Below are 27,983 nucleotides of genomic sequence, written 5' to 3' on the forward strand. Positions count from 1 at the left end.
AATGAAAGCCAGAATGGATAAAAGCAAAGCAGGAATAGCAGTACTTCCTCTCCTGGCAGTAATAAATCATTACAGAACTACAGAATATGCAGTTCAGTCTCACACCACCACCTTGAACACATTATCCAAAAAAATGATATTACAAGCATGTTATCTCACAATCATAACCTAAACTTCAGCTCATACATTTATTCTGAATTGAGCTTCTTGCATGTATTTTTCATCTGAAATGGAAAGCAAAAAAAAAAAAAAAAAAAAAGCAGAATTACAGCATCATTTTCTACTAACAGCAAAGGGAATAAAAGAAGAGGCTGGTAAAATTAGTATACATATTGCCTTTCTCCTTTGCTACCTGGTACTAATACTGAAAATCCCACTCACGTAAACCAGAGATTACCAGAACTCCTGCTATGTATTGCTATTCCAGCAGAAGCTGTAGGAATCTTCTGGTCCTAAAAGTCACTATTTTCAGAAAACACAGAAGGTAACAGCCTACTAAGAGAAGTCTGCAATATTCTGCTTAGTCTCCTGGAGAAAACAACCCTGGTTTGGTAAAGCAAAATTCTTACGTGAAGTTTTCAGCACATTCAATGTTTGATCCACTGTGCTCACAAGACAGATGCAAGAAATACTACATATCAAGCAACGCAACAACTCCAGCTACCAGTCCCTGGCTAAACACAAGTCCGCTTGAAATTCAGTGGAAAAACATGATATAGTTAAACTGTCTTATATTTTGCAAATACCGGCTCTCCTTGACAATATGAAATCATTCTGTATTGACAATGTGCATAAAAATGGCCTTCCAACAAATACAGTGTACAATTAAGGTTCTCTGTGTCAAAACTTCTCTATGCTATTGCTAAAAACATGCACGTTCTACTAAAATCTTGCCCAGACAGAGCAAAACAAGATAACATCATTGTGCTTAAGACATCAATTGCTTCATGAATTAATTTTAATAATATTCATTTATCATGTCGTATCATATTAAGTAGTCTAAAATTTTTTCTGTTCAGTATTCCAATGATTGTTACTTACCGTAGCTTTATCAAGTACTTTAATGGAATATGGCTCAGCCACGTTGTGTTTTCTTAGTGCTTGCTCCAGCAGCTGTAAAGGAGGGCGTTCCCATTTCCCAAAAACAACTAAATCAATATCACTAGACAAAAAGAACACAGCATGAAATCCACTGAGTCTTAGACGAGGTAGTCCATAAAGAAAATTGCCATTCTACATGTCACAAGCCCTCTCAGGTAAACATCTTTCAACTTTTAGCAATCCAGGTTTCAAAGAAGCTTGCTTTATCAATGTTAGAGACAGGCTAGGCTGCTTTAGGACCCAAATTCAGTATTCTAGTTCCTTACTTCCAGTCCTCTGATGAGTTCTTTAGATGACTCCTCACTTTTTTCTTCCTTGCTCCCCCATTCTGACTGCCACAGCCCAGTCCTGTCCCTCACCTATCCACGTTGGTAGGTTTGTTAATATTACAAATAAGTTTGTTTCGTTTTTTAAATCAGTAATTGTTTTTCCACAGAAATTCCCAGTGCTTATTGAAAAGGTAAAGATGATAGTCTTTAAGACACAGCTACACAGATTTTCCCCTGAAGACTTTGTAACCAGAGTATCTATCAAACTTTAAGTGACATAAAACACTGAATTAAGACACAACAAGAGTTGGGAAAACCCTGCTGTGATGACCCCACCAATTTTGCACAGTAACTGTGACACACAGATGTAACAAAACACATATTTTACATAGAGTAAAACTGGCAAGTTTAGTACTTGCTATCTTGAAAACACAGCCCAGAGGAAGAAACAGTGCTTCACCAAAGCACTGATAAGTACCTAGTGCTGGCACTGATATACCAAATATTAATCAAATCTAAGTCAAATAGCTCTTCCCTTGGTCACACAGGACACAAAATAAGAATTTTGCTGGAAGTTTGACAGGTTTACAAGTTACAGTCTAAACTCCCCTTTGAGTTTTACCATTAAACTGAAAGACAAGCTTTATCTAAAAGTAAATCATTACTTACCTAGTTGGAAGATAAAGCCCTGTACTAAAGCTGCCAAATATCTGGACCTGAAAAAAAAAATGAAATCACTTATGAATGCTCACTTTTGAGATTTGTCAAGATTTTTCTGGACCTGTTAAAGATACAGCCCAATAAAAGAAGTTACTGGGCTTACGTGTCAGTATACAGACTTTGCTGTATACTGTTAAGCTTGTACAAATATACCTTCTCTTAAAGGTTCAACTTTATGGGAAATTGTATTTTTACAACATGAAATGACTACCAAGCCTGAAAGCCAGACAGCATAAACTTTTGAAAAGTCCTTGTACCTATTTATTTCATTCTACGGAAGTATAAACTGCTATAGATTTCCTTCCTCTGCCCTCTTTCCTCACAGGGCTACTTTACTCATTTTTTGTTTGTTTAAAGGATTTCTTTTTCCAATTCTTATGTTTAACAAGCACAACTAAATATTAAATTCATAAGACACAAAAGTACTCCAGATTTTACTGTAGGGATGACTGAAATTGTACTAGATGTTCAGGGGAGAGAGGCATGCACCAAGAGATTATGCTGAAGAGACATTCACAGTCCAGATCAGATACTTTCACTATACGTCCACCCTAGAAAACTGAGATTTTCTTCTCTCTCATTTACAGCACAATTTGCAAGTTTACTTCTTTGAAGCAACCCATAAAAAAGCTGGGCCATTTCAGTAACTATTACCGTTCCCATGGTCGAGAAAAATCTTATTGCTAAGAAAAATTGGAGGTGAAGATGAAGATGGGCTTTACAGTGTATTTAGCTCAACACTGTGCCCATAACCTTCAGTTCTGGTTATTAAAGGCTATGAAATCACAACGGTCTGAAACTTTTTTATGCTTGTTAATAACAACCCTGCTATCTGTAATTAGAAGGGTAAGGAGATACGAGCAGAGTAACAGAGATACAGTTTGCATTAAGTTCTTTTTGGATGTTTTTTTGTTTGGAGGAAGTTTGCTCTTTGGATAATAAACAGTTTGAAAACAAAACAATTTTGGTTAGAAGATACTTCAAAAAGTAAAGCCCAATCTTCCCACTAAAGCTGAACTAAGGTAATTCAAAAAATGTCAAATTTGCAAAGTATGCAAAAAAAATGAAGTTTGGTTTTGAAAATGTTCTTTTATGAAGTATTTGTATTTACAAATATCCACGCGGTCAGGATCCACTGTAGAAGTGGATACATAGTCAGGCTCATTTTGATATTCAATTATATTTTTTTCATTTCTTAAGTAAGAGCTATCAGTAGCCTTCGCTAGCCTCATATCTATCTAGGTTTTAAGTTTCCTCCACTTTTTAAAATAAAATTCTGAAAAGTTGTGATATTTATTCAAGTCAATCACCTTAAAACTTATCTGTTCACTTCTCAAAAACAAAAGATAGCTTCATGAATTGAGCTCTACAATCTACTGGAGAAGCAAAACAGTACTTGAGTTACACTCACATCAGCTGTAGGCCAGAGATCTTTGATGACCGTTTCTATTCTTTTCACCACTTCTCTTCTCATAGCTGCTTCTTCTGGACGAGGGGACATGAAGTCATAGAAGTCAATTATTTCTTCGTGTAGTCTAAAAGAGAAAGTAACATCAATTATGATGATGATTTAACTATTACAATAATTTCACACACCCTGAATAAGGCCATAGGTTTTGTTTAATATCACTTAACCAAAACCAGCAGTGCTTTCAGAGAGGTGAGCACCACAGAAGTTAGATTTTGGGTGGCAAAGCCAGACAGTTTGGGGTCTAGGATCAGCAGAGAGGCAAGGGCCTCAAGACGTACTCATACTTTATTTCCATGGCAGCACCTCACAGTAATCTCAGCAATGTCTACACATCAACTCCCACCACATTACCTAACTGCTAAAGATGTCAAATAACAGGACACAAACGCTGGTAGACGTTTGCTAACCTTCCTATGTGCTCAACAGTGAAGTTACAGGCCACTGGCATTGAGTTTTTGCAGAGGGCTATTAAAAGGGCCATTTGATTATTCCTTGATACAAAAACATACACTTGCACAAATGGGTATTTCCTTAACAATTCAAGTCCTTTACAAGCCATCTGTTCATACAGGAGATGACCTTTCAACTGAACTACTCAAAGTAAGGACTGTAACATTTTCTCCAGTGTAAAATACGTTAATACCACCATTGGGTGAGGAGTTCTCACACAGCATCTTTCTATACCTGTTAAGTGCTTTCGTTTCCCATCTTCCTGATATTACAGGGTACTCACTGACAATGTGAATGAAGATGAATTTAAGTTTTCAGATGAACATAAATGCTTGTTTACAATGGAAAACCACCAAGCCACGCCAGACAAAAAATACAGTTTCTTGAAACAGGACAATAACTGCTGCTGTGGTATTTTAGCAAAGATCTTTTTGATGTTGATATATAGTCAATACACTTAGCCTTCCAAAATGAAAATTTTGTAAGTCTAACAGAACTCTAAACTACTTTTATATTTTCCTGAGACTGTTTTGCAAAACATTTTACCAGAGAATTCCTTCCCTATCAGATATCCTTCGACAGATCATATTCAGAAGGCACTGCCCACTTCTTAAGTGTCTGGATTCCTTTCTATACACAAAGATTTCAGCAGCAAAACATAAAGACACTACTTTTAGAGAGTATATATTTAGAATTACCATGTGCCTTTCCAATTATCTTAAGCTGCTGATCCACAGTTGAACACATAACTGCTGTGTAGTTACACAGCAGGCAGACCAAACTTTTCAATTTGTGGATTGAGGTAATTGACTTCAGAGCAAGACAGGAGGTACAAACCAACATGCTCCTATATTATTCTTAGTTTGTTTCTAGAAAGGTTAAAAAAAAAAAAAAAAAAAAAAAAGGAAATGAAGCAATGAAACCTAACTAAAGACTTCCCATTGTCCTGTCTGTAAAAACCAGCATTAGGCAGATACAGGGTGAAAGCAAGAGAAGACAAAGCAGTTATCCAACTCTCTTGCAGCAATTCTTCCAAGTCTACAGTAATTCTGACATACTTTTGGGGCGGATACCAAACATGATGTGTATTAGTTCAAAAGACTTTTCTTCCACTAATTTTTCCATGTCTTTTTACTTCATTTATGCTTTTGTCATTCATGACATTCTATGACAACTTAAATATGCATCAGAGTAAGGAAGTGTTTTATTTTAAACTCCTGCCTGTGAATGAGTCTACTTGATGCTCTTTTTCTAGGAAAAAATAATAATAATAATAATTACTGGCAGCTCATCTCCAAACAATGTTTTGCAGACTCTGCATTGACGCTCACCGGTCTCTATCCACCAGTTTCCTTCCCCCCTCGAGCTAACCACCCTCATCTGCTTCTCTCCCCTGACACAGGAGCAGGTCCAAAGTTTGATCAGTGCTGACTTTCTTCAGCTTGTTTTCAGTTGCACCACACTTTTGGCAGGTGACCAGAAAAAGCACACAGTCAATATGTAATTACACCACTTAGCCCATGACACACCTGCTATTTATTTTTTATTGTTCATTCCTACTGCTACTAATTGCTATTTGAGGAGCAGAGCATATAGCTACTCTTTAAAAGAAAGCATTTTGAAGGAGCACTGAGATGTTTTCTGAACAATTGCCACCAATTGCCCACCCACTTGGCATGTATAGCCTGAGTTATTTTTCTTCAGATTTTTGTCTCCATGTTTACTAGCATTTAATTTTACATGTATTTGCAGTTTTGTAACCTACTGAATAATGAACTCTCATTACAACTGTCTGCAATCAGCCCTGGCTTTCTTTTTCTCTTGGTGTTCTGTCCTTTTCCCATTCACTTCTTCCCTCCAGGTATTTATGAATATATTGTGCAGCCACATCTTGAGTAATTCCACCAGTACCCTTCTTTATTACAATGTAAATCATTTATTCTTTCCCTTTGTTACTTCTAAGCAGTTGGTAAACCCATAAGCACAGCAAGCCTATGACTTTTTAAAAAGCCTTCAAAAAAGAATCTCAGAAACATTTCTCTCTCTCTCTCTATGTATATATATACATATCCTACAGATCTTTATTATCACAATGACCACGTTGATAAGGGTTAACATAAAAAGTAGCTCTGATATACACATTAGGATACCAGCCAGGTTCAACCACTCCTGACATCCAGGCATCCTGCAAAAAGCTGTGTTTGCAGTTGCCATTCAGTATTAGGAAAGGAGAAGGCAAAGCAAGCACTCACGCACTCTCCCACTGCAGTGTCCCAGTGAGCCTCTGCTCAGAGCAGTAAGTGTGGCAATCCTTAACCATATTATCAACAACTCAACATTTCCTTCCCTGATCTAGTTTTTAACAAGTCAGCTCCACATCTCCACTCTTGCCCTGCCAAGAAAGCACTTAATGCTTCAGTTTGCACAGGACAACACCACGGGAGTTAGATAATCAAAGCTGTTTGCAAGTTGAAACTAGATGCTGTGGTTTAACGGGGAAGTTCCTCTCAAATTCCTGAGCACATGCCATCAGACGCGGCTGTATACAAGTCATCGTCCTCCGGATTTAAACATTCCTTACTGAAATTCAACATGACAATTCCTCAACAAAGTCAAAGTCAAAGAAAGTGCAGATGAGAACTTCAAGTCCCCCTCTGGCAAAAACAAAAATAAAAAAATAGCAATGCAATTAGATCATTTAGGGTTTAGAGCATGATCTGACTTTCCCTTGGTGCCCTTTCACATCTCTAATCCTGGTATAAGCCCTGGCCACTCCAGCAAGTTCCTTGGTTTTGATGCATATGGTTTCCAGTTTTTAATGCACTTCACAAAACAGAAGATTTGAGAACTGATTCAACAGACTTATTTTGTTCACCCCCCTTTCTACTTTCCTTATTAACAGTTTCTATTTCTCAGAAAACATCATCAAAACTCTTTGGTAAGAATCAATGCTATCGTCAGAGTCAGCCTAAGACAATACTTGATCTTAATGCAGCATTTTCAAGTATTTAACCTCCTGGCCATTTCTTTTAGCTTCTTTCTAAAGAAACTTCTCAAAAATGATATTAAAGAAAAAAAACCTGAGTATTATTACTGTTGATAATTTCTAAGCCTCTTTGCTCAGATGAGATTACTGGAATGCTAGTCACATAAAAAGTAGCTCTGATATACACAGCCAGATGCTGTATGCTGCTCAGGACTAATCCCAGAGTAACTTCTATATTAGCTGCAGGAATGATTTGGTGTCTAAAAACAGGCTACAACATGACATTCACCCAGCCAATATATGGATAGTTTCCAGTTAAGTATTTTGCTCTTGTAGCCTCTCTGATCTTCAGAAGCACTTGTCACTTTCTTGGTCAAGACTGCAACGATATCTTCATCATAAAGAACAATCTCAATTTGCAGCACAGGAGGTACTAGCAAGCAAAAAAAATTTTTTTTTTAATAGAGCTTCCTTTAACATATAGCACAAGCTTCTTAAACAACTTAGGCTATAAGAGCATCCTATTATATACCTACTTTCTTGGTTTAAGACTCCTACTATACTGCTCTCTTAAAGCTGGGCATTTTAATTGACTTCTTAAAAAGGCAGTTTCACTATATTAAAATATTGGAAATTATATTTGTTGGTGAAGTGTAACTATACTGCTAATGGAGGGTGGAAGAGATTAGAAATGCAGAGATGCAGAAGAAGGGCTACTTGCACTTAAACACTATTTATCTTGCTAATTTTAACACCCTGGAGGAACCAACCATCACGCTAAGCACAGTAAGCATCTGCTGCTTGCAGGCTGAACTATGCAACACAATAAACACCTTCGCTTACCAAAAAATTATCCCTTTTACTGTTTTAGGAAAGGCAGAGATACACTTCTGGGCTTCAGGTTAAAATAAGACCAAGGAGATAAGTCCTTAATCTTTTGTCATGTTTTTCTTTACAGGCAGGTTTCTAAGAGAGATCATGTACTTTACTCATTACTTACTGTGTCTGCATGTACTATTTTATACATAGCTCGTTTGTTACCTCAAGGGCTGCCTTCAGTGTATTGACATGACTTCTCAAACTGCATCAGCAAACTAGAAAGTGAATGAAAAGCAACAGAGTGTTTGTTCCCTCCAGGAAGCATACTGTTTGTCTTCAATATCATGTCTGCGCTATTAAGCTCACCAATTTATTCTTGGACAGAAACATGACTGCATCATTTACATGGAACTGGTATTATTTCTTAAAATATATTCATTACTACATGAATATTTTTCTAATTAAGAAAAGTATTTTCTAATAACTTGGCTAATTTTCACATTAGCCAAGCATCCCTGTTAAAGAATAGACGCCTCAGTTACAACACGTGTTTAATACCAGCACGGAGCAGGAAAGGCAGCATTTTGAGAGCTTTGTTGAAATAAAGGTTACAAACAATAAGCTAAGTTCTCAGTGGAGTATGAACTCTGAAACGTGCCTGAAGACTTGGCCATCTCAAGCTTAAATGGTAAAGTCCCAGCAGCCATTGTGTGTATTTCTCAAGTCTGTTGAAACATTTTACCTTCACCTACTACTACAGCAAAGCACAACTTTATTATCAAGAAAATGTAAGTGAAATCTCAAAGCTACAACAACAAAATGCATTCAACAGCTAACACCAGTGTTACAGACAAACTGAGGAACAGCTAAATGAAACAAATGAATGTGCACAACTGAAGCAATAGTATATTCCGAGATGCAGACTTCTACCAATATAATTTAAAATGAATACAACTACAGAAGTAGCAAAACTAGAACCATGACCCAGAAGAGGCCATCAGCTCCTAGTTCTTCTCCTCCTACCCCACTTAACACCCACCAGGCACCTGCACTTCTGTGTACAACTAGTGCTCAGGGAACAGCACCCTGTGCCCTATGCAGTATTCTAGGCTTGCAGAGCAGAAAACACAGCGCTGCACTCATATATGATATTGCTGCAAAGCAGTCTCACATGACACAGGACGTCAGACAGCAATTACTTTTGTCACTGTAATTGTACGGAAGGCAGCAAACTCTGGACAGCAGTGGTAAAATCTCAGCCTAAGAGAACTTCAGGGAGAACGGAAGAAAAGAACTTTTGTTCTCATCCACTGAGTGCAGAGGGCAGTCTTTAAGATTTATTGTACCTCTTCCACAAGTGGTCTTATCTCTAACCTTTCTTTGCCCCAAGTCAGATCCAGTCCTAATTTCAGATCAAGCTTGTGGTCAACTGAACTTTACATTTTAGGAGCACTCACAAAACTAAATTCCCTTTCCACTGCAAATGGATCGATTTATGCCACAAGTTTCCAGACTTAGAATTTGTTTGTATTTTGGAAGAGAAAACCAATCAAAACTAATCTGCTTTTTAAAGTCCATCAATAAAATGAAACCCAACCAATTAGCTTCTTAATGACCTTAAAAAAGCTGCATTATACTAAAATCCAGAAAAGAAACTGATATATTAGTATTATCTCCAAGCTGATACATGACAAAACAGATCTGCTATGCAAGCTTCTGAACAGCTGTACGTGGCTCCTGACAGGCTGCTCGTCTTCGCCACACCACCAAGAAAACATCACATTATTATTTTGTTGCATCAATGAAGGAGGATACCATATGTTAAACCTTGGAACTGGATCAGCAAGCTCTCTATGCCAATAAATAGAACCGCTAAACACTGAAATTCCTGTCTTAATGCTATTCTTTTCCAAATGCCCAAAGATAGCAAGCGATTAACATCCCAGACAAGTCAGAAAGTTTGCAACGACAGAAACATCAGTGACAGAAACCGTGCCTGTGCAGCAGCCATGCATCACATCACAGTAGCCACTGCAAATTTTCAGAGAAGCAACTCAATTTAATCTTGAGCAGCAAGCACACAGCCAAATTCAAAAAGCATCAATCTGAACATCAACAGCGAACCCTACACATCGAGTCTCTCTGAAGGGCAACAAAAGGTTTTTTTGGATTTAAGTATTGCTGCAGTTTGCTACATAGAAGAAGCAGCTTCTTAATTTAAGAATTTTAACCAAAAGAGGCAGTTTAAAAGAATATCAAAGATATAATACTACCTGCTTAGCAGAAGTATGCATCACTAATCAGATTTTAGGGAAAAAAGATCTTCCGCTACCTTGTCGTAGGATTCCATTAGAAGATGTCTTCAAAAACCCAAAGTCATGTGCAAAGCAGGAAAAGAGGATTTGGAAGATTAAGGATATTAAAAAGGATCACGAGAAAAAACATAACAAGATACAAACCTAAGCTTAGGAAAGGATAAATTAGCTCACGAGCCAAAAAAAATGCTTCTGTTAAATGAATTAATTGATCAGAACAGAGAAGGTTAAATGATCACAATGCAAGACAAGCTAACTTCCTCTCTCTCCATCAGAGAGGTTTCCCTAATCCCTACTTTACAGTGAGAACTTGCCCCAAATTGACTTCTTAGTTGGAAATACTTCACAGCAAAATCTATTCCTGGCAATTCGGTATTCACCAAAAGTAACGTTCAGTTCTGCATTTGTATTATAGGAACATTAAGAAGCAATCTTTTTTTTTTTTTTTTAATTAAAACAATTAGGTTTGACATTCACTATAGTCCAACTAGTCAAAGACAAAAATCAGTGCAACCCATGAACAGTTATGGCTATGTCCAGATGTAAACACAGCTTTCTCAGATGGAAGCAGTGTCTCAAAGAAAACCACTGGGAATTATTTGCCCGAATCAGTGAACCACAAAGGAAATCCTATTATCTACTTTCCAGCATCTGATAAATCCACATCCTTACAAAAACTTACAAAGGAAGTAAGCTGACATAAAATTGGAAGTGAAGACCTTCTAGTAGAGAAAGAACCGTTTCTAAATGGAAAACAAGCTGCTGAAACTTAGTTTTTCTATTGAAGGAAGGTCACAAGTGAAGCCCCAACGAGTCCTGTACTATTCAACATCCTCTGAGCAATCTGAAAAATGGACAAATAGTAAAGCAAAAAAACCTGAGGCAGCAAGGTTATCAGGAACAAGCTAGCTGAAGAACTGCAGGTGGACGGTAAAAGACTGCACAATGAATAATTATCAGGCAGAACTTGAGATACAGCCTTCTCACAATCATCTTGGTTGTGCTTTATACTTAGCCTGTCTCTACAAGGATACAACGAGGGGCTCTGCGCTGACTCTCAACACTGAGAATCAAGATCTAGAAGTAAGAACTCTGCAAAAGTCTGTTCAATACTCAGTAGCCAAAGAGAACAGGAAAGTCCAGTGCTGGAAAACAGAACAAGGTAGAAAGCTCCTGGATGCAGGAATACAGTGACAGTATTGCATACAAGCCTGGTTTGTTCAAGTTCCAGAGATAGAGCAGAACCGTCAAGCATGCAGAGATGATAAACATTTAGAGGCAAGGAACAACTTCAGCAGAAGCGATTAAATAGAGTGAAAGAAAAGTTTTATCAAGCCCGATACAAAAGGCACACATTGCCTGGATAACACAGGCATGGCTGGCAGTAATTACACCTCTAATGATAGACTCAGGACAAAAAATAATGGTTCTTTACACAATGCTTAACTTATCTGAGGAACACCATGCCACGGGATGCTGTTCAGCCCAAAAGCTCAATTCATTTTGAGCAGGTACAAATTCATAGTTAAATCCACAATAAGCATGATGCACCCTCTGCAGCCCTGTCAGCCCAAGAGCCCCATATCACTGAAATCAGGGCTTTCTCCAGGAAATACCACCACAGGCCCATGTTGATAGGTTCTTCTCCCAGCATTTGGCATTGACCTCCAATGGTCTCACCTAGTGCAGCTGTTTATACCCTTGGTGCCAGTTACCTCTACTGCCAAAAACCTAGCAACCGGGAAAATCACCATGAGGCTGACACCAAGATTAAACTGCTCCAAGCAGGTCTTACTTTCCTTTGAACAGACACAAGCATCTCTTAAGCAAACCTACCTTACATTACACCACTGTAGAGCATCACTTGTGATCTGTATCTCCACTATGTTCTACCTCAAGTCTACTGCTGCCGTAATTTTCCTCTCGTTCTGTTACCGAAAGCAGTGGTCTAACGATGCTAGGCATCCACCCTGAAAGGAAAGCTTTTCAGTTTCACCGACTTTGCTTAGTGGTTTGCAAAAAGAGAACTGCACGCTTTGACAATCCATCCAGCAGCTACCCTTGAACTCTGCTGCATACCAACCTCCAGTTGTATAAGGAAGAGTGAGAATACCACGTCTGGGAATCCCATAAGGCCCTTACGAATGCTGGATGCTCCAGCGCAGACAGCAAAAGCTTCAGTTTCCAAAGTTTACATTTCAGCCAAAATACAAGAGAACGTAAATTTGCAAGAAAGACTGTCCATATGGCATCCCTACACATTAACTTGCAGCGTCCAGCTCTAACAGCAAAGTAAAAGGCAAGAGTTGACAAATACACAATTGGAGCTCTGCTAAGCCCTGAAAAAGCATCTTCAACAGTCAATCTGCACAGCACAAAATCCAGCTGGATTTCTCTTGGTCAAGTTCAGCAATAGATCATAAAAGCAAAGTAAGCAAGAAAGGCAGAAATGCTTCGGCACAGGTGAAGAAAAAACCTAATGTAAGTTTGATATACAATGTGACCACCACATCCCAGTAGCTACAGACATGAATTTCAGGACATCACTTTTGGCAGACAGTATCCTTCAGCTGCTGAAAAGGGAAACAAGTGGTCAGGGGAAGCATCTTCATAACCTTACTCTGTGCATAAGAACTCCTCCTAGGCATAAGCCTCTGCCAGCTTGCGTCCTCCTTCAGGCGGATCACACGTGGAGGTGTCTGCACTGGCGAGCTCCAACAGAACAGTTGCGTCTCTCTCTAACGAGACAAAGACAACTGGTATGGGGGTGAAGTGGATGCAGTTTTGCAAGCTGCCAGCTGCTATGCATGGCTATCACCACACTCAGAGCACCATTTCAACACATCATCGGGCTTCTGGTACCCACACTGGCCCTCAACAAGCCAGGCCTGCTGTTTCTGCACAGCACTGCAGCGTACCAAGTAGATATGCCAGGTATTGCAGCACTAATCTTATTCAATGTCTACAATTAATCTGAATATTTTGAATTAAGTTTCAAGCAGAACAGGCTTATACAGTTAAATATGTCAATTCCTTATTCACTTGGTTAGATTCATATTAAAAAGAATTAAATCAACTATGACTTTATACTACTCACAAGCCATTAGCTACATCTTAGCATCTTAGGAGAAATTGCCATATTCCTGTTTACACAGGCAGTGCAAACGTAGCAGCAGAGTGCTTAAGAAGTTCACAATAGCTTAATTTCACATTCTGAAATAAACTTTCAGCACCCTCATGCTCTCTGAATGCTAAGATATATTTATATTATACGAAACATATTTAAAACATGTTTCAAATGTTTTAAATACATACTTTATAGAAACAGAAGCTATTACTTTGATGTACAAAGAAAGCCGACTAAGACTGTAGATCTAATTTAAAGCCACTTAAGATGTACTTCAGACTAGCAAGGAATCACCTGTTGTTCTGAAAAGTCACAGAAGTTTGAGCTAATCTAGTCACATAACAAGACGCTTGTCTGCTCACATCTGAAATCAATCATTTTGTCTTCCCTTCTCTGCTGCACTCCTAATCTAAACCCAGGCACTTTGGAATTTACCCTGGTGCTAAATTAATCACTCCACTGAAGCAGTGGAACAAATAAAGCTCATTCTCCTCACCATCTTCCAAACATCTGGGAACAGACATACAGGTCAACAGAGGGCAAGCTAAAGCACAGCTTTAGGATGAAATCTAATCAACCACGGCTATTCTCACACTTTTGTTTTATGAGAGAGTATTTCCTTTACAGCACAACCATTGGCATGCTACTGTCAAGAGGTGGTGAAAGCAATAGATGAGTCCTCTAGAGAAAAAGGAATACTGTACATAAAATAAAGCAAATCAGAGCCTTTTACAGCACTCTGCATTGCCAAAAATCACTATACTTACCATCACTGAGCCTCAGAATATGATCCCTTTGAAAAAAATGGCGATGCCATGCACTGTGACAGACCATCTCCAGCTCTGAAGGAGAAACTGGAGAAAGCACAGAACTACCTCAAAGCACACAAGTATTTCACCAGAAGTCCTACTGCATATCCTGGAAGAGCACAAGCAGGGCCTACCCATTCCTTGCCTCTTACCAAAAGAGGCTACAGAACACCACGAGCTTATTGTTTTTTCTACAACACCTAAATGACATTCTGCAAAGAACAATATACACAGCAAACCACGCTTTACATCATTACCAGGTAACATTCATGCCTATAAGGAGTATAACAGCATCTATGATCAAGTCCTTTTTCGCTCCTACCTATGCCTAATGCAGCCTGCAACTGAAGATTGTAGGGATTCCTTTTTGTCTAGACAGTTTCCCACAACACTTGGACACACAGAAGATACTCTGCCAACAGACCACCACAGCTAGAGAAGTGATGCTTCAGAGCTGAGCTGACAACTGCAAGTAATGCTGGGCAACAAATAAGGAAAAATGATCCAGAAGCAACTGCTGTAAGGATCTGTTCCCACACCAATCTTCCCAGTGCATTATTATTTGAACAGCTAAACTATATATATTTGAACATACACGCCACCAGCCTGGCTTTGGGAAAATGAAATTAAACCCACCAGCAGCCAGGAATTACTGCAGAAACTAGACACCTAAAACCACTCTATCAGTGACGATATGTTTGTATTATTTCCATCATGAGTACTTCATGAAAAAAAATCCAACACCAAACAAAAAATTGCTCCAGAAAACACGTTTGTCCAAGATTCACCCTTAGTAGCAGAACTGAAAGTTTAAGGCAAGAACTGTTTCTTAGATAAGCCTGTCATCTCAACTTCCATGCTGTCCTCCAGGACTAGCTCCCTGTTGCTCTGTGAAAAGCTTCCACATAGCTTTGTGAAGCTTAATGATTTGACAAATTAATAGTGAGACCACAAAGAACCATGGGATCACACGCTGCAGTTATCTGCCCTAGCGACCCTGTCCTAGCATCAGGTCTCTGTGCAATAGCACGGATTCTGGACAGAAGATCAGGAAACAGCTCCCACTTTCAAAAGATACTTAGCCAACAACTTGGCATCAACTCCTCAGCTAAAGAGCAACCTGTATTACGCAACTGAATAGTGCAAATGAAGCTTGGCTAAACAACTTCATTGTATGTGGATTCTCTCCGAACTTCCCTAGTATAAGTGGTGTAACCTTCATTAAGGGAAAGCCAGCAGAAAACAAAAGGGCAGAAGACAAAAGACAAGAAGGGTATGTGGGTAGCAAAGGTGGTGCTGCCTATAGCAGCAAGAGAACAGAACTTGCAGCATCTGGCTTTGATTCTCAGCTTCACCACTGCCCTGCTTGATGACCTCAGGCAACTCTGTTACCTGTCTGCCCGTAACCCTGCCTCAGTGGCACTGACTTGTCTTACACTGATTAAGATGTTAAGCAAGCATTCTGCTGCGTATCTGTGGGAATAAAGCAAAGAAACTTTGACTGTTTTTGAGATGCTATTAGAATTTTAAACACGCATCTGAGCTTCCTGCCAGCAATTTTCATTTACAGCATCACTTTGGGAATAAAAAGAGTAGTCGAATCTTGACCTCCAGCAGGAGAGGCTACGGTTTGCAAAAACAGAACTCTAAATACATGTATTTAATACTTCCGAATAACTTCAGTGCACCCAATGCCTGTTACTACCACCCAAAAGAGAAAAGAAAAACTCTGTTCTTCAGTCAAATTGCTCAATTTCTCCAGCTCTGGAAGTGCACCCTGTTATCTATTTCCTTCCACAGATACGTAGCGCCTTTACTCCCACTTGCATCCAAGAGCTTTGGAGTTTAGTAGTTCCAAGAGAATATTTTCAAAATGACATCAGAAATCTTCTACAGTCCATCAGTGCAGCTAGCACTTTTTCTGTGACTAGGATAACCTTAAAATTAGAAAGCAATGTTATCCCTTGCTGACTGAAATTTGACAGCTGAAAGACAAGTCTCACAGAGCACCCCAGAGGTGCTTTCTTCAACCTCTAGTCCCTCCTAAATACTTCCACAGCAGGCTGAATCAACTCCCCAGCTATCCATTCATACGGGAAAGCGATGGTCCTGGAAGAGGATAACCTTTATAAAAAGGTGTTCTCACTCTTCAGGAAGGGAAGATTTCAGTTTAGACATCAGCTGGCTGGGTCTACTTTAGAGGCAGCACGCTTCCTTCAAAAACGTTACAGGGTCACACTGACTTTTGCCATTTATTTCATCCAGAGCTGGGCATTTCCCTTACAGTGGATGTCCTTAACACTTTTCCAAGCTGCCCATCTGTTCCAGCCTGATCAGAGGCATTTAAAAATTGCTGCAAAGGCTTCCTTTGAGGTCCTGTGAACTGACTGACGCCTTCCACTTCACCCTGTTAAGCTGAATCGACCCCTAGGAGGTCAGAAAAGCTTCCCCTGCCCATCTACGCTTGAATCCTTGCAGGAGGCACTCAACAGCGGCCTGACACCTTCACTCCTCAACTTCCCCCAAGGCAAGGCCTAACCCGCTGTGCCTCTGCTCCAGCACAGGAGCCACCCAGAGGCGATTTAAGCACGGAGCCCGTTTCCTGTCCCCCCACCCCTAAGCCCCGGTGCCACAAACCGGCCCGGGAGGAGCCCGTGCCACCGCTGCCCACCCTCCCCGCAGGGGCTGCTCACCCCTGCACGCCCGGGCTGTATTTCCTCGTCTTCCAGGGCGTGCCGGGGCTCTGCAGCGCCGGCTGGGGCGGCTGCCGCTGCTGGTGCGGGGAGGTGTTGGCGGCGACGCCGCGGCTGCCGGAGAGCAGGTAATTCATGCCATAGGTGCTGGCTTTATTCTCCCGTTTCCTCCGGCCCGGGTGGTACTGGTGCTGCTGGGGGGAGGCCGGCGGCGGGTGGTGGGGCCCGCGGGCGAGGTGCGGGGGGGGAGGCGGGTGGTGCCCGTTCACACTGTTCGCTTTCTCGCTCTCGTGGAAGTTAAAAAACTCCCCGGGCCCGGCCCCGCTGCCCAGCAGCCCGGGAGGAGCCACGGCCGCCCGGGGGCCGCAGGAGGAAGAGGAGGAGCCGCCGCCTCCGCCGCAGGAGCCCGAGGAGGAGGAGAAGCCGGGGCTCTCGGTGCCGGACTCCACCGACGAGCACGACGACGACGACGACGACACCGACGGCGACTTCTGCAGCCGCCGCCCTCCCTCCCCGCCGCCACCGCCACCGCTGGCTGGGGCTGGGGCTTGGGGGGGGGCAACGGCGGTGCCGGCGGGCAGCAGCCCGGCCAGCAGGGCCGGCGGCGACGGCGAGGGCGAAGGCGGCGAGGGCGAGGAGCAGCAGCCGGGGCCGGGCGCCCCGAGCCGGGCGCAGCCGTGGCCGCGGGGCGCAGGGGGCGAGGAGGAGGCGGCGGCGTTGCTGGCGGCGTTGCTGGCGGCGTTGCTGGCGGCGGCCGGGTCCAGCGCCGGGGAGTTGAGGCAGAGGTAGTGCGGGAAGCCGGCGCCGCCGCGGCCCCCCACGCCCTGCGAGGTCTCCCAGATCTGCATCCAGAGCGCATTCGCGGGGCCTTTCTGCTCGGGCTGGATCCAGGCCACGCGGGGATCCATCCACGCGCTCCGCCCGCAGCGCAGCTCAGCGCCGGGCCGCGCCCGCTGCCGCTGCCTCCAGCCGGGCCGCGGGCACGGGCATGGGGCCGGGCACGGGGACGCGGACGGGCAGGGGCAGGGGCAGGGGCAGGGCACGGCGGGCCCGGCGCTGCCCGCAGCGCTCCCCTCGCCGAGCCAATGTGGCGGCCCCCGAGGCAGAGCCAGGCGGCGCAGCGCGCATGCGCCGCCCCGTTTAAACCGGCACCCCCCTGCCCGTCCCCTTGGCCCCGCCGCCCCGGCAACCGCGCGTGCGCGCCGCCGGTGAAGGGGGGGGGGGGGGGGGTGCGGGAAGGACGTTGCGATGCTTTACACACACCCCCCTCCCTCTCACTGCGCATGCGCGGCCGGGAAGGGGCTTCGGAAGGGTTCGGAAAAGATCGGGAGAGGAGGGGAGGGGAGGGGGGAGTCCGAGCCTGCCGCGCCTGCGCAGAGCGGCGCTGCCCCGGGCGGGGGGCGCTGTGCTGTGAGGGGGTGGTCTAATGTCAGTGCCTCAGGCGGCTCCCTTCCCTTAAACTGCAGGGAAAGGGTGCTGCACGGAGCCTCCTTATTAGTTATCTTATTTTTTTTTGAAGTCAAGCAGCAGGCCGTTCGCTTCTTTTCCTGTAGAAGCAGACCTGCCGTCAGGAGTAACAGACTCACCGCACGTAAAAGCTCGCGGTGGACTAACCGCAGCCCGGGCACGGGGAAGGACCGTTGGTCCTGTCACACAAAGCACCTTCACCGCGCTGCCCGTCAACCCGGGACACAGACCTACAGCACGGAGTTCAGCTGCTCGAGCCCTTGGTTGTACAGTTCATCTCCCCAGAGGGTTTTGGATAACTTTAATTTAACCTGGAGACACACAAACAGGGCTGTCACCTCTGTTCCCATATGTGTGCCATGAGAAGTCAACCACAAAATTACACTCTTTTATCCCCATATCCCCAAATACCTTGAATCCTTGCCTCCAAGATGGCCCAGATTTAGTGAGAGGACCTGGGAATCAGCAGCATCTCCACACACCTCAGCCTGTGCTTACTTTGTAGATCCACTCTGAAATACCCAGAGCCAGGACACCACAGAGCCCAGACCTTGACCCCTTTTAGCCATGTACTGACTTGTCACACCGTAGGTAAAGATCACAACTTCAAGCTGCCCTGTTAAAAATCTTAATGAAGAAATATTGTTCAGTGTTAAAAACAAGCAACGACAACAAAAAAGCACCAAATGGAGGCAATTCCAAGCTCTGCTGTTTCGTGATCTGATTATTTTATTTTATTTTATTTTATTTTATTTTATTTTATTTTATTTTATTTTATTTTATTTTATTTTATTCTTCCCTGCCCTGCCGATATCCTTAAAAACACAGCACCTGATTTCCCACCTTGCTAAAATTATCTCCACCTTCATTTTGAGGCTTAACTGGCAGAGACCTGGCTGGCTTGAAGAAGCAATAACTCAAAAGCAGCTTTTGACTGAGGAGAAACACATTATTCTAGGGACTCTCACCAGTCCCCATACTGTTTTGGAAGGACCAGGCTGTTCCCTGAAGTAGCCACCATCTTCTCAGAAGGGTTTGCTTCTCACTGGTTTTAACTGCATTCCTCTATTCAGAATTTCTGATGGTACAATGGTGTTTTGTCAGTTCTTTCTATGCCAGCAAATGTCATGTGTAATAGTGGGCATGGGGTAGAAGTTTGGGGCACAACCTACTCAAGGTTCATGACCTACTCAACATTTTAAGAATATGAAGAAGAAAGAAGTCTCCTCTGATAAATCTGTAAGCAGTGGTTTATTAACACCCCAGTCCGCTGATATATCTCAAGATGATTGAAGGTTGCAGAAGGTCAGTGAAATATCTCTGCAGAAAAGGAGGAGACATTTACATGCTTTCTTTTGTAAGTGTGTAATATGAAACAACAGCAGCCAATTGCTTCTCATGTCACAAGGACAAGGAAAATTATCATCTTCTACCTACTCATCAGCTCTTACTTTCCTCTGTTTCTAGACTCTCCATTAAGAAATCTGAATTTTTGATTCAGTTGTTTAAAGTTATCTTGCATCCATAACATAATCTTGCATATAACAGACCAAGCACTCACATAAATACAGTAACCTGTTATTACGGCAGTAGGAAGAAATTAATGTCTTGCTTTCTGTGTTCCTTCTGATCAGAAAAGGGAGAGATGTCCCATTCTTTTCCCATTTGGGGACACTGGGACATGATTTTGGAGACAAATATAAGTGAATGCAATTGATCAAGGTATTTAATGAATATAACTATATTGTTAATATCTAAATATACAAGGCAGTTGCACTCTGGAAAACAATCTTCTCATGATATTATGGCCTACAATACATTTACTACTTCATATTAGCATACAATTTTTCTTTAATAATTTAACACTCATCAGTCAAAGTAATTGTTCTTGTTAAAATTCTGTTTAGAGAGATTCCATCAAAATCAGAGCTTGGAAGATAATTTGTTCATGAATCCATTGCTAGATATTGCAGTTCAAGGTCCTCCTTTGGACCTGGACCTGTGGAAGAAACAGTGTCACTCTAAAAGAATTTAAGAAATCTGTTGACTTACAAAATACCTGGAAGTCCATGGAATAGGAAAGAAAAGGAGGGAAGGAAGTGACGGGGAAAAAACGCATACTAGTTTAGTGGTTGGATCAAAAAGATTTCCAAGACTATATGTAAAACAGATAATCAAGGAAAGCATGTTTCACATCTTGTCTCCTTAAAATGAGACATTCCCTGTAAAGGTGGTGAGAATTTCCTTTGCAAGGACTGATTTTTATAAAAAGCCTTATTGATTTTAATTCAGTTGTCTTTTACTGAATGAAAATATACACTGAAGGTAAGACTCCCAGAAAGTATGAAAGTCAAATGTAGTTTTGATTGTCAAAAATTTTGCTTTTTTTTTTTTTTTTTGAAAGATCTTCCTTCCCACTGATGAACTTGTAAGGACCTGGATAATGAGAATGAGATTATGATCCTAATCTGAGGAGGCAGAATGCCTTGCCTGCTGTGGGGAAAAGCACATGCTTGATTCATACTATTAATGTCATATTAAAATGCCTCACACCAGCACTGCCTGTCTTCATGCCAGTACCACAATGCTCCCATATCTGCTCTTTTCAGTGACTTCTGTTTCTTTAAGGTAGAATTTGAAGGCAGTAGTCAAAGTGATACAACTAATGACTAAAACTGTGGTTTCACTACTTCTGAGGCCATTTAATTAATCTGTTATAAAGTGTTTCAATCTGGCTGTTTTTCACAGGAAACACAACCACACAGCTCCCTTCTGGATGAAGCTTGTATTTTGGTTTCAACTTCAGCCAAACACATCTTTGATTTGGCAACAGTGACAGTGCTGGAGTCTTTGGTAACCTTGTGGTTGATGACCTTGATGTCCTGATGACCACAATTCCAATTCTGTGAATAGTTCATATGATTTAGTAAATAATGGCAGCTGAGTTGGCTACCTAAATGGAATATGCAAGGCAGTGTTGCCCAATGCTCGCTATTAATCTGTTTTTAAACAAACACTCTGAACTCATTAATACAGAGATAAGTAGGCAATGTCTCATACCTTTAACATGGCTCAGTTTACACCCCTGGAAATGATGAGATGAAAATGCAACATACCCTTATGATGCAACCTTAATTCCCTTCTCTGAAGTTGGCAGTTGCCACAGGTGTGATTCTCTCAGGGCAATGCAGCGGTTGAGAGGTGACCGACAGGTTCTCCGGCAGTTCACGTTCTCCAGCACCACTCCAGGATGTTGTCCCATATGACCTTCATTCTGGCCATCCACAGTCTCTGCAAGCCTCTGACGCATCGCCTCCTTCACACTCACCGGCTCTGCTCCTCTTCCATAGTCTTTGCAGTCCACAGAAGACATGGAGAAGACACAGGGACAGGCTCAGCAGTATTTCTGATCAGACCTGTATCTACTGAAGACAGAGATAGTAAAGAAAAGAGCAAACTATTTTTTGTAGCTGGATGGAAGCACAAGAGAAAGGTTGTCTAGCCAAGGAGGTGCATCTCTAACCCTTGACCCTCAGAGTGCGCTAGTCACCAGGAGACAGGGGAGGAGGTAAAGGAGAGATAGTTTCATTAGCTGCACTCCTGACACTTTTATTTTTTCAGTAAATACATTCCTGGACATGAGAGGGGCAATACAGTTTTCATCTCTCAAGCTGAGAGGATCAAACTGGGGAGGTGAATATAAAGGCAGAACTGGAGTTTCTGGTTCTTACGTGGCATGGTTTGGGGCATTCTTGCAATCTGTCCTCCAGAAACCCAGGCTTTTACCTTTTTCAAAATGTCCTTTTCTGTTTCCCATTAGAGAAGGTCTGGAACACTGAACAGGCTAAAATCGTGTCATCTTTTCCTCCTTAAATCTTCCACTTTGCTCAGTCCTCCTTCCCTTGGCTCAGTGTCCATTTCTGATGAACGCTGAGCTTGCGCCAAGTTTGGGGTTTTGAGGCATATTCAGCAGCGAATTAAACTGCAGAGGCTGAAACAGCTGTCAGCCACGAGCCGGCTCTTCTTCCCACTCCATCTTCCCCCAGTCTTACAAAGGATGCCACCCCTGTGTCAGAGAAGCTGAACAGATGATAAATCAACTGCTGAACAGCTGCAGCTTCTAGCCAGGCGTGTTCATACGCATTGAAAGCCTCTTCTAGCTGCCTATATGAAATAGCTGGGTGGTGAATGGAGAAAGCGTGGGAGGCAGTTCACAAGTCACTCAATTACACTTGCAGTCAGAGTGGCAATTTGAGAGAGAGGGGTTGCATGGACAGCCAGGTGTGATTCTTGCCCCACCACCAGTGTTTAATGCTGAATGTGTGTCAATGCTTCTTGCTGGAGCTCTCTGCCTTGGAGAGCTTTTGTCGTATGTACATCGTATGGATTTGCAGTACTAGAGCAGAAGTGAGATAAACGTGTAACTGATATACCCGCATTGTATTTCCCTTAATACGTTTGGGGCTTTAATGGGGATTACTTTCAAAAGGTTGCTTTATTATGAAGATTTGTCTTGGTTTATTACACAGCAATTATATTCTTAACACTATTATTTTTTACATTTTTTTATGACAAAAATATTTAACTGTTCTGCTTTAAGGATGGTCTATGCAACTTTGTAAATTGTTCTTATGCTCTATTTCATCTCTCTTCCTTGTCTAGAGGACAACTTCCTTTATTCAAAGCCTTATTTAGACATGGAAATTAAATTCTGGTAACAAGCACAGAAGACCATTCTATGCATATTTTTAGATGTAAAAAATATCTATGAGAGAAATCATAAACAGGGGAAGTTTGTGTTAAATGTCTGTAAAGCTCTTGGAAGTATTTTTTCTAAGTGGGATCTGAATAGTTGTAAGAAATCAGGTGCTCTGCCTTCATGTCCTGATAATGGAGAAGTTGCTTTTGTAAGAAGGATAACTTGCCATTGAAGGACAGGTCGACAGAACACTTTAAGGAGACTCTATTGGCAGTTCATGACAGCGAATTCCTGGAACTGATCAGGATTCCTCTCTTACTCTTGTTTGCAGTCAAGGAGGTCCCAGGATCATTATTAAGTTGTCATTCTCCAGGTTGTTGTTTAGAAGACAGCTGAGGGCTGTGTGAATCCTGGCGAGTGCAAGGGGTCCCAATTCAGAATGTGGCTGCACATGCTCTGAAATGGAAGGAAAAAGCAGATCTGGCTAGACCTTCTGCTGGGAAAAGAATCTGTAAGTAATGCATTCCTCCGAGGAACAATATTACAATAATAAAAAAAAAAATGCTTACTTTCACATCTGTTCATTTTGATATGTTTCTGCTGAGGAAAGATACTATTAAAAAAAAAAAAAAAAAAAAAAAAAAAAAGACAGGATAAAAAATTGCAAAGAGGTACTGGAAAATTTATGAGAGAACTGATATAAAATGTGCTTAGTGAGGATATGTCCTTGAGCTCTCATCTGCCATGTTCACATGGCACCCAATAGGGCACCAGCTGCTTCAACACGAAACACGGAAGAATCATTTATGCGTAGGAGAATGACTATGGATAGAGTTAAAAAAGTTACATTGGGTGTCAGCAAAGACTATCATGGTGAAGGAAGAAGCTCAGTCTTATTAGCTCCTAAGCTAGATCAAAGCCATATTTGATCTTGTACAGATTTCTGCAAGCTAATTGATCTTGTGTGGACAGCTGCCTAATTATCTTTCTTTGGTTTATCCTGCCCACTAGTCCTCATCTATAGGCAGCACATGCACATACGTATATATTTTTGTTCTGCACTCTATTGCAATGCACTTCCCCCTGCCTAAGTATTTCTATGTCCTGTATCTCCACCTTCAAAGCTATTACCTTTAACTGTTCTTGGGCCACAACTAAATCACTATGACATCTCGGGAAGATCTCTAGAAGAGAAACAGCTTGATGCCTGTATGAAAGTGCTGACCTGAGCCATATTAACATTGGCCCATGGATAAGTGAGCTGAAAAGTGCAGAAGATCAAAGGAGAGCAATTTTTTTTTTTGCCAGGGTTTTTAGATAACATTAATTTGGAGCAGGTGTAGGATAGATTAGATGGGGACTGATGGGAAGGAATAACATGGTTTAGCAGGTCCTTTAGAATGAGGATAAGAACAAGGATGGGAAAGTGTGAGTCACTAAGAGAACATTTATTTTGATGTGGAGGAAGATGTGGACTAGGAAGGAGGATAACAAAGGAGATGGAGTGGTCAGATGGAGGTGTTGGCCAAGGGGCACGAAAACCCACAGTTCTGACTCATCTGTCAGTATACACCTTTGCCATTTCGTCTTTGAAGGAGCTAAAGTCAAGGCCAGGGGTCGACAGGACAGCACTCAGATGTCTCTCTCACAAACTTTCTAGTAGTACTCAAGCTTTCTAGCACCAAAACCTCCTTGCTCAATAACAGAACCAGGTAGCCCCTTTACAGCTTCCTCTACTTCCCCTGAGACACAGTAAACTGCCTCACCATCATTCTTTTCAGTGGATGGACAGACTCTGGCCAGAGATCAGATAGGACTTTTCCAGGGCTTCTCCAGTTTGTCCATACCATTTCATCTAGGTGCCTTACACCCATGCAGAGGAACAAACATGCCGTAGGGATCCTGAAGGCTGAAGGCAACCAAGACACACCAGAACACCCCAAGGCCCTGTTATGTCGGCAGCGCCTCTGTCTCATGTCTGTAGGTATCAGCAATGAACAGGATAGTTATCTTCAATGGCAATCTCCCCTCCACAGCCACATGAATTAAATTAAGGAGTGTGTTCACCAGTCAGTGTCCAATCTCAGCAAGCACCAGTTCCACAACAAGTCTATGACTCCAAGCTCCTGGACTGGTAAGCACTGTATGGACAAGTAGTCATTTACTGTGCCAAGACCAGAAAAGGCATGAGGAAGGGGGACTGAAATGTCAGCTGAGGATTTGTGGTTGCTTGTGATGACTGCTTAGGTTGAGCTGGGAGAATAGTTCTTGTCACTCCAGGTAGGTCAGGGGCCTATGCAAGGAGAGGCTGCCATTCCTGCTGCCACAAGCCAAGGTGAAGCACCCTGTAACTTCATGAAGGGGCAGCTTCATTCATTTTCCATGCTTCAAAAACACCATAGGCTCAAAGCATCCAGAAGGATGGAAACAGCCACAGATTCCTCCTGTGAGGTCACGAGGAGGCCTCAGAGGCCAGCGATACTCTCTGGTAAGACCTGGTGTACAGCCAGTTCACTGATGGTTCCCAGCTGAATGAAAGGCCTGAGCATTCCTGATGTTCTCCACAGCTGAGCGAAAGGTCCCTGCAGCCATGAGCCTGCCTTCAAAGAGCCTGGCCTCCACTACTACAACTCTAAGTAGAAGTTGTTTATTTGTTTATCATAGCTGCTACTGCATGAATCTACCAACAGGATACTCTTTTCTGACAGAAAATGGTGTGGTACTGACTGAAACCATGGGGCAGGTAAATTGGGCATTCATTCTGCTCTCAGAAACAGAACTTGCTCAGCAGTCTTTTCCTTTTGCTGTGGTGGCAAGGTGCATGGAGCTCCTTCTCACATCTGGAAACAGCAAGTTCATCTGGAGACAAGACAGGTGTGCTCATTCATGGCTGTAGGGCTGGCTGGTGGAACTAGGCTGTAGCTGTTTCCTCATTCAGAGCTGCCTGGTGATACCCATGAAGTTGATCCCAGGTAGTTCGTCCTGAGATGGCGGTAGATAAGGTTCCTGATAAATATTTTTGTTAGACAGCAGCTGGGTGGACGTGCTCTCTTGGCCATGGAGTTAGGTGACAGACATTAACACAGTGTAAACTTTGAGCTTCTGAGGATTGTGCAAAATTCTTAGAACTCAGTTAAGCCATGTGGCTGCCAGTGCTGAGGGTTGAGATCTGAGTCTTGCATGGTGGGAGAAAACACTAGAACAAAATGCATTGAATGAACAACTCTTGTGTGGTCTTTGGCTCTTATTTTCTCAGTTCATCTACCATGAATTAGGATGAATGTAATCAGACTGGCAATGCAGACAACTCCACAGATGTGATTCTGAGCATAAAGCCATTCTACTGCCCTTTCCAGCTGCACATGTATAAATATCACATCCTGCTTGAAAAGTGCTTCTCTGACAACTTTTTTGCCACTTTTTTAAAACACTTATGTTTATTCCTTCCCTTTTTGGTGGTCTAGGTCATGCTGTCCAGAGGCCGCCCTTTCTGATATTAGTGTTCTTATGGGATGTTGTGTCGAGGACTCAGCCAATTCCTACATGATATAGTCATCTTCCTCTAGCACCTTGCTTGTAAAGTTAGGTCAGTCCCTCTCCACCTCCAATAGGATTGTCACCTGACATTGATCATCCTGTGACTCACCTATGAGAACAACACATAGTACCAATCTATACCCCATACTACCTGTTGGGATGTTTCAAGAGTGTCATTGCAGAAATCCATGCCTGAGTCTTGGCCGTGAAGTGCAGACCACTTCAGAGTCATCCCTTCTAGAAGTGGAGAGAGCAAGAATGATCAAAGAAGCTGTGTCTAGAGCTGCTGTCCCGAGGATTTGGAAGATGCCCCTTTCATCTTTTGCCCTGTATTTCTTCCTTTCTACATCTCTGTGACAAGGAAAATCCTTCCCCTGTCTTGAGTGCAAAGTATTTATTGTTCAGAACTTGGTTATGGTGTGTAATGCACACCCAGCCTGGCCATAAGAGTTCTATTATTTGGTGCTTGCCTGGAGATGATCATTACCAGTAGTGGTTCTGGCACAGGGCTAGAGGACAGGGCAGATGTAGTTTTCCAGGCACTTTGGCCATGTTTGTGCTATCTATGGGATAGGCAGCTCTGCCTCAGCTTTCCACGTAGCTGCTAAGAACAATTTATTGAAGTTTGTACCGTATGACGTTGTAGTTTGCTGTACCCAATTCAAACTTTCTCATTCATTTTGAGCTCTCCCATCTGGGCCACGTGGAACCCAGCAAGAATTACGGGCAAAATGTTTTAATCTCACAGAAATTACTTCTTTGGTTATCTGCGAGGAAGGAGAAATGATCTGTGATGTCTCAGGGCAGATCTCATCAGTCACGCAGGAAAGTTTCAAATCGGATCTGTTAGAACAGAGTATTTACAGTATACATTAGGACAGATGAAACCTCTTCTAGAATAAAGTAGAGCTCTGGCTGAGTGCCCAGCCTTGTTGCCAAACAGCTGGCCTTGCTGTTGGAGCAGAAAGTAGAAAATGTACATTTCCCTGGAGGAATCTGTATGAAGGTTAACAGAGGTTAGAGACTTGTTCCCACAAACCAAAACTACCTCGAAACCTCACTCATATCCTTTCCAAATGCTTGTTGGAGAGCCTTTAAGAACACTGGTTTATTTAAAATCAAAGCCCATTCAAAGGCTGCCATTCAAAATGACCATAGAGGCATGCTTCCCTAGGCTGAAAAATACGGTGCTATGGAAATCAGTCTCTATGTACAATGGGAGCTGTGCTATATATTTAGTATTTTTCCCCTACATTTTATGCTACATTCATATACTTTAGAATATGTTAAAGTTCCCAATCGCTAATAAATGTAAGCCCAAAATCTACTTCTGATAAGCACCAGCAATTTTTTTTATTTTTTTTTTCTTTAAGGTAAAACTTCGCTTTAGTTATGTTCTAGGTAGGGACTAATAACGAGAAAGCATTTGGGTGATATACAGAGATTTGCTTTCCCCAGCTGGCCACACTCTCACTTTCCTTTCTGGATGCTTGGAAGGCCATTTCGCTCAGCCTGCACGT

At 42.3% G+C, this 27,983-nt stretch overlaps 1 protein-coding gene across 1 annotated transcript in view; it reads right to left on the bottom strand.

The window, feature by feature from the left end:
• Nucleotides 1–17,668, bottom strand: part of TENT4A (terminal nucleotidyltransferase 4A) — a 57,787-nt gene extending 40,119 nt beyond the window's left edge. The window contains exons 1-4 of the mRNA XM_032182863.1: nt 16,761–17,668; nt 3,502–3,625; nt 2,040–2,086; nt 1,042–1,162 (exon numbers count right to left, since the gene is read on the bottom strand). Coding sequence (XP_032038754.1) covers nt 1,042–1,162; nt 2,040–2,086; nt 3,502–3,625; nt 16,761–17,668 — 1,200 coding nt within the window. The remainder of the gene's footprint in view (nt 1–1,041; nt 1,163–2,039; nt 2,087–3,501; nt 3,626–16,760) is intronic.
• Between the last annotated feature and the right edge of the window lie 10,315 nt (nt 17,669–27,983).

Source organism: Aythya fuligula, chromosome 2 (assembly GCF_009819795.1).
Source record: "Aythya fuligula isolate bAytFul2 chromosome 2, bAytFul2.pri, whole genome shotgun sequence".
Lineage (NCBI taxonomy): Eukaryota > Metazoa > Chordata > Aves > Anseriformes > Anatidae > Aythya > Aythya fuligula.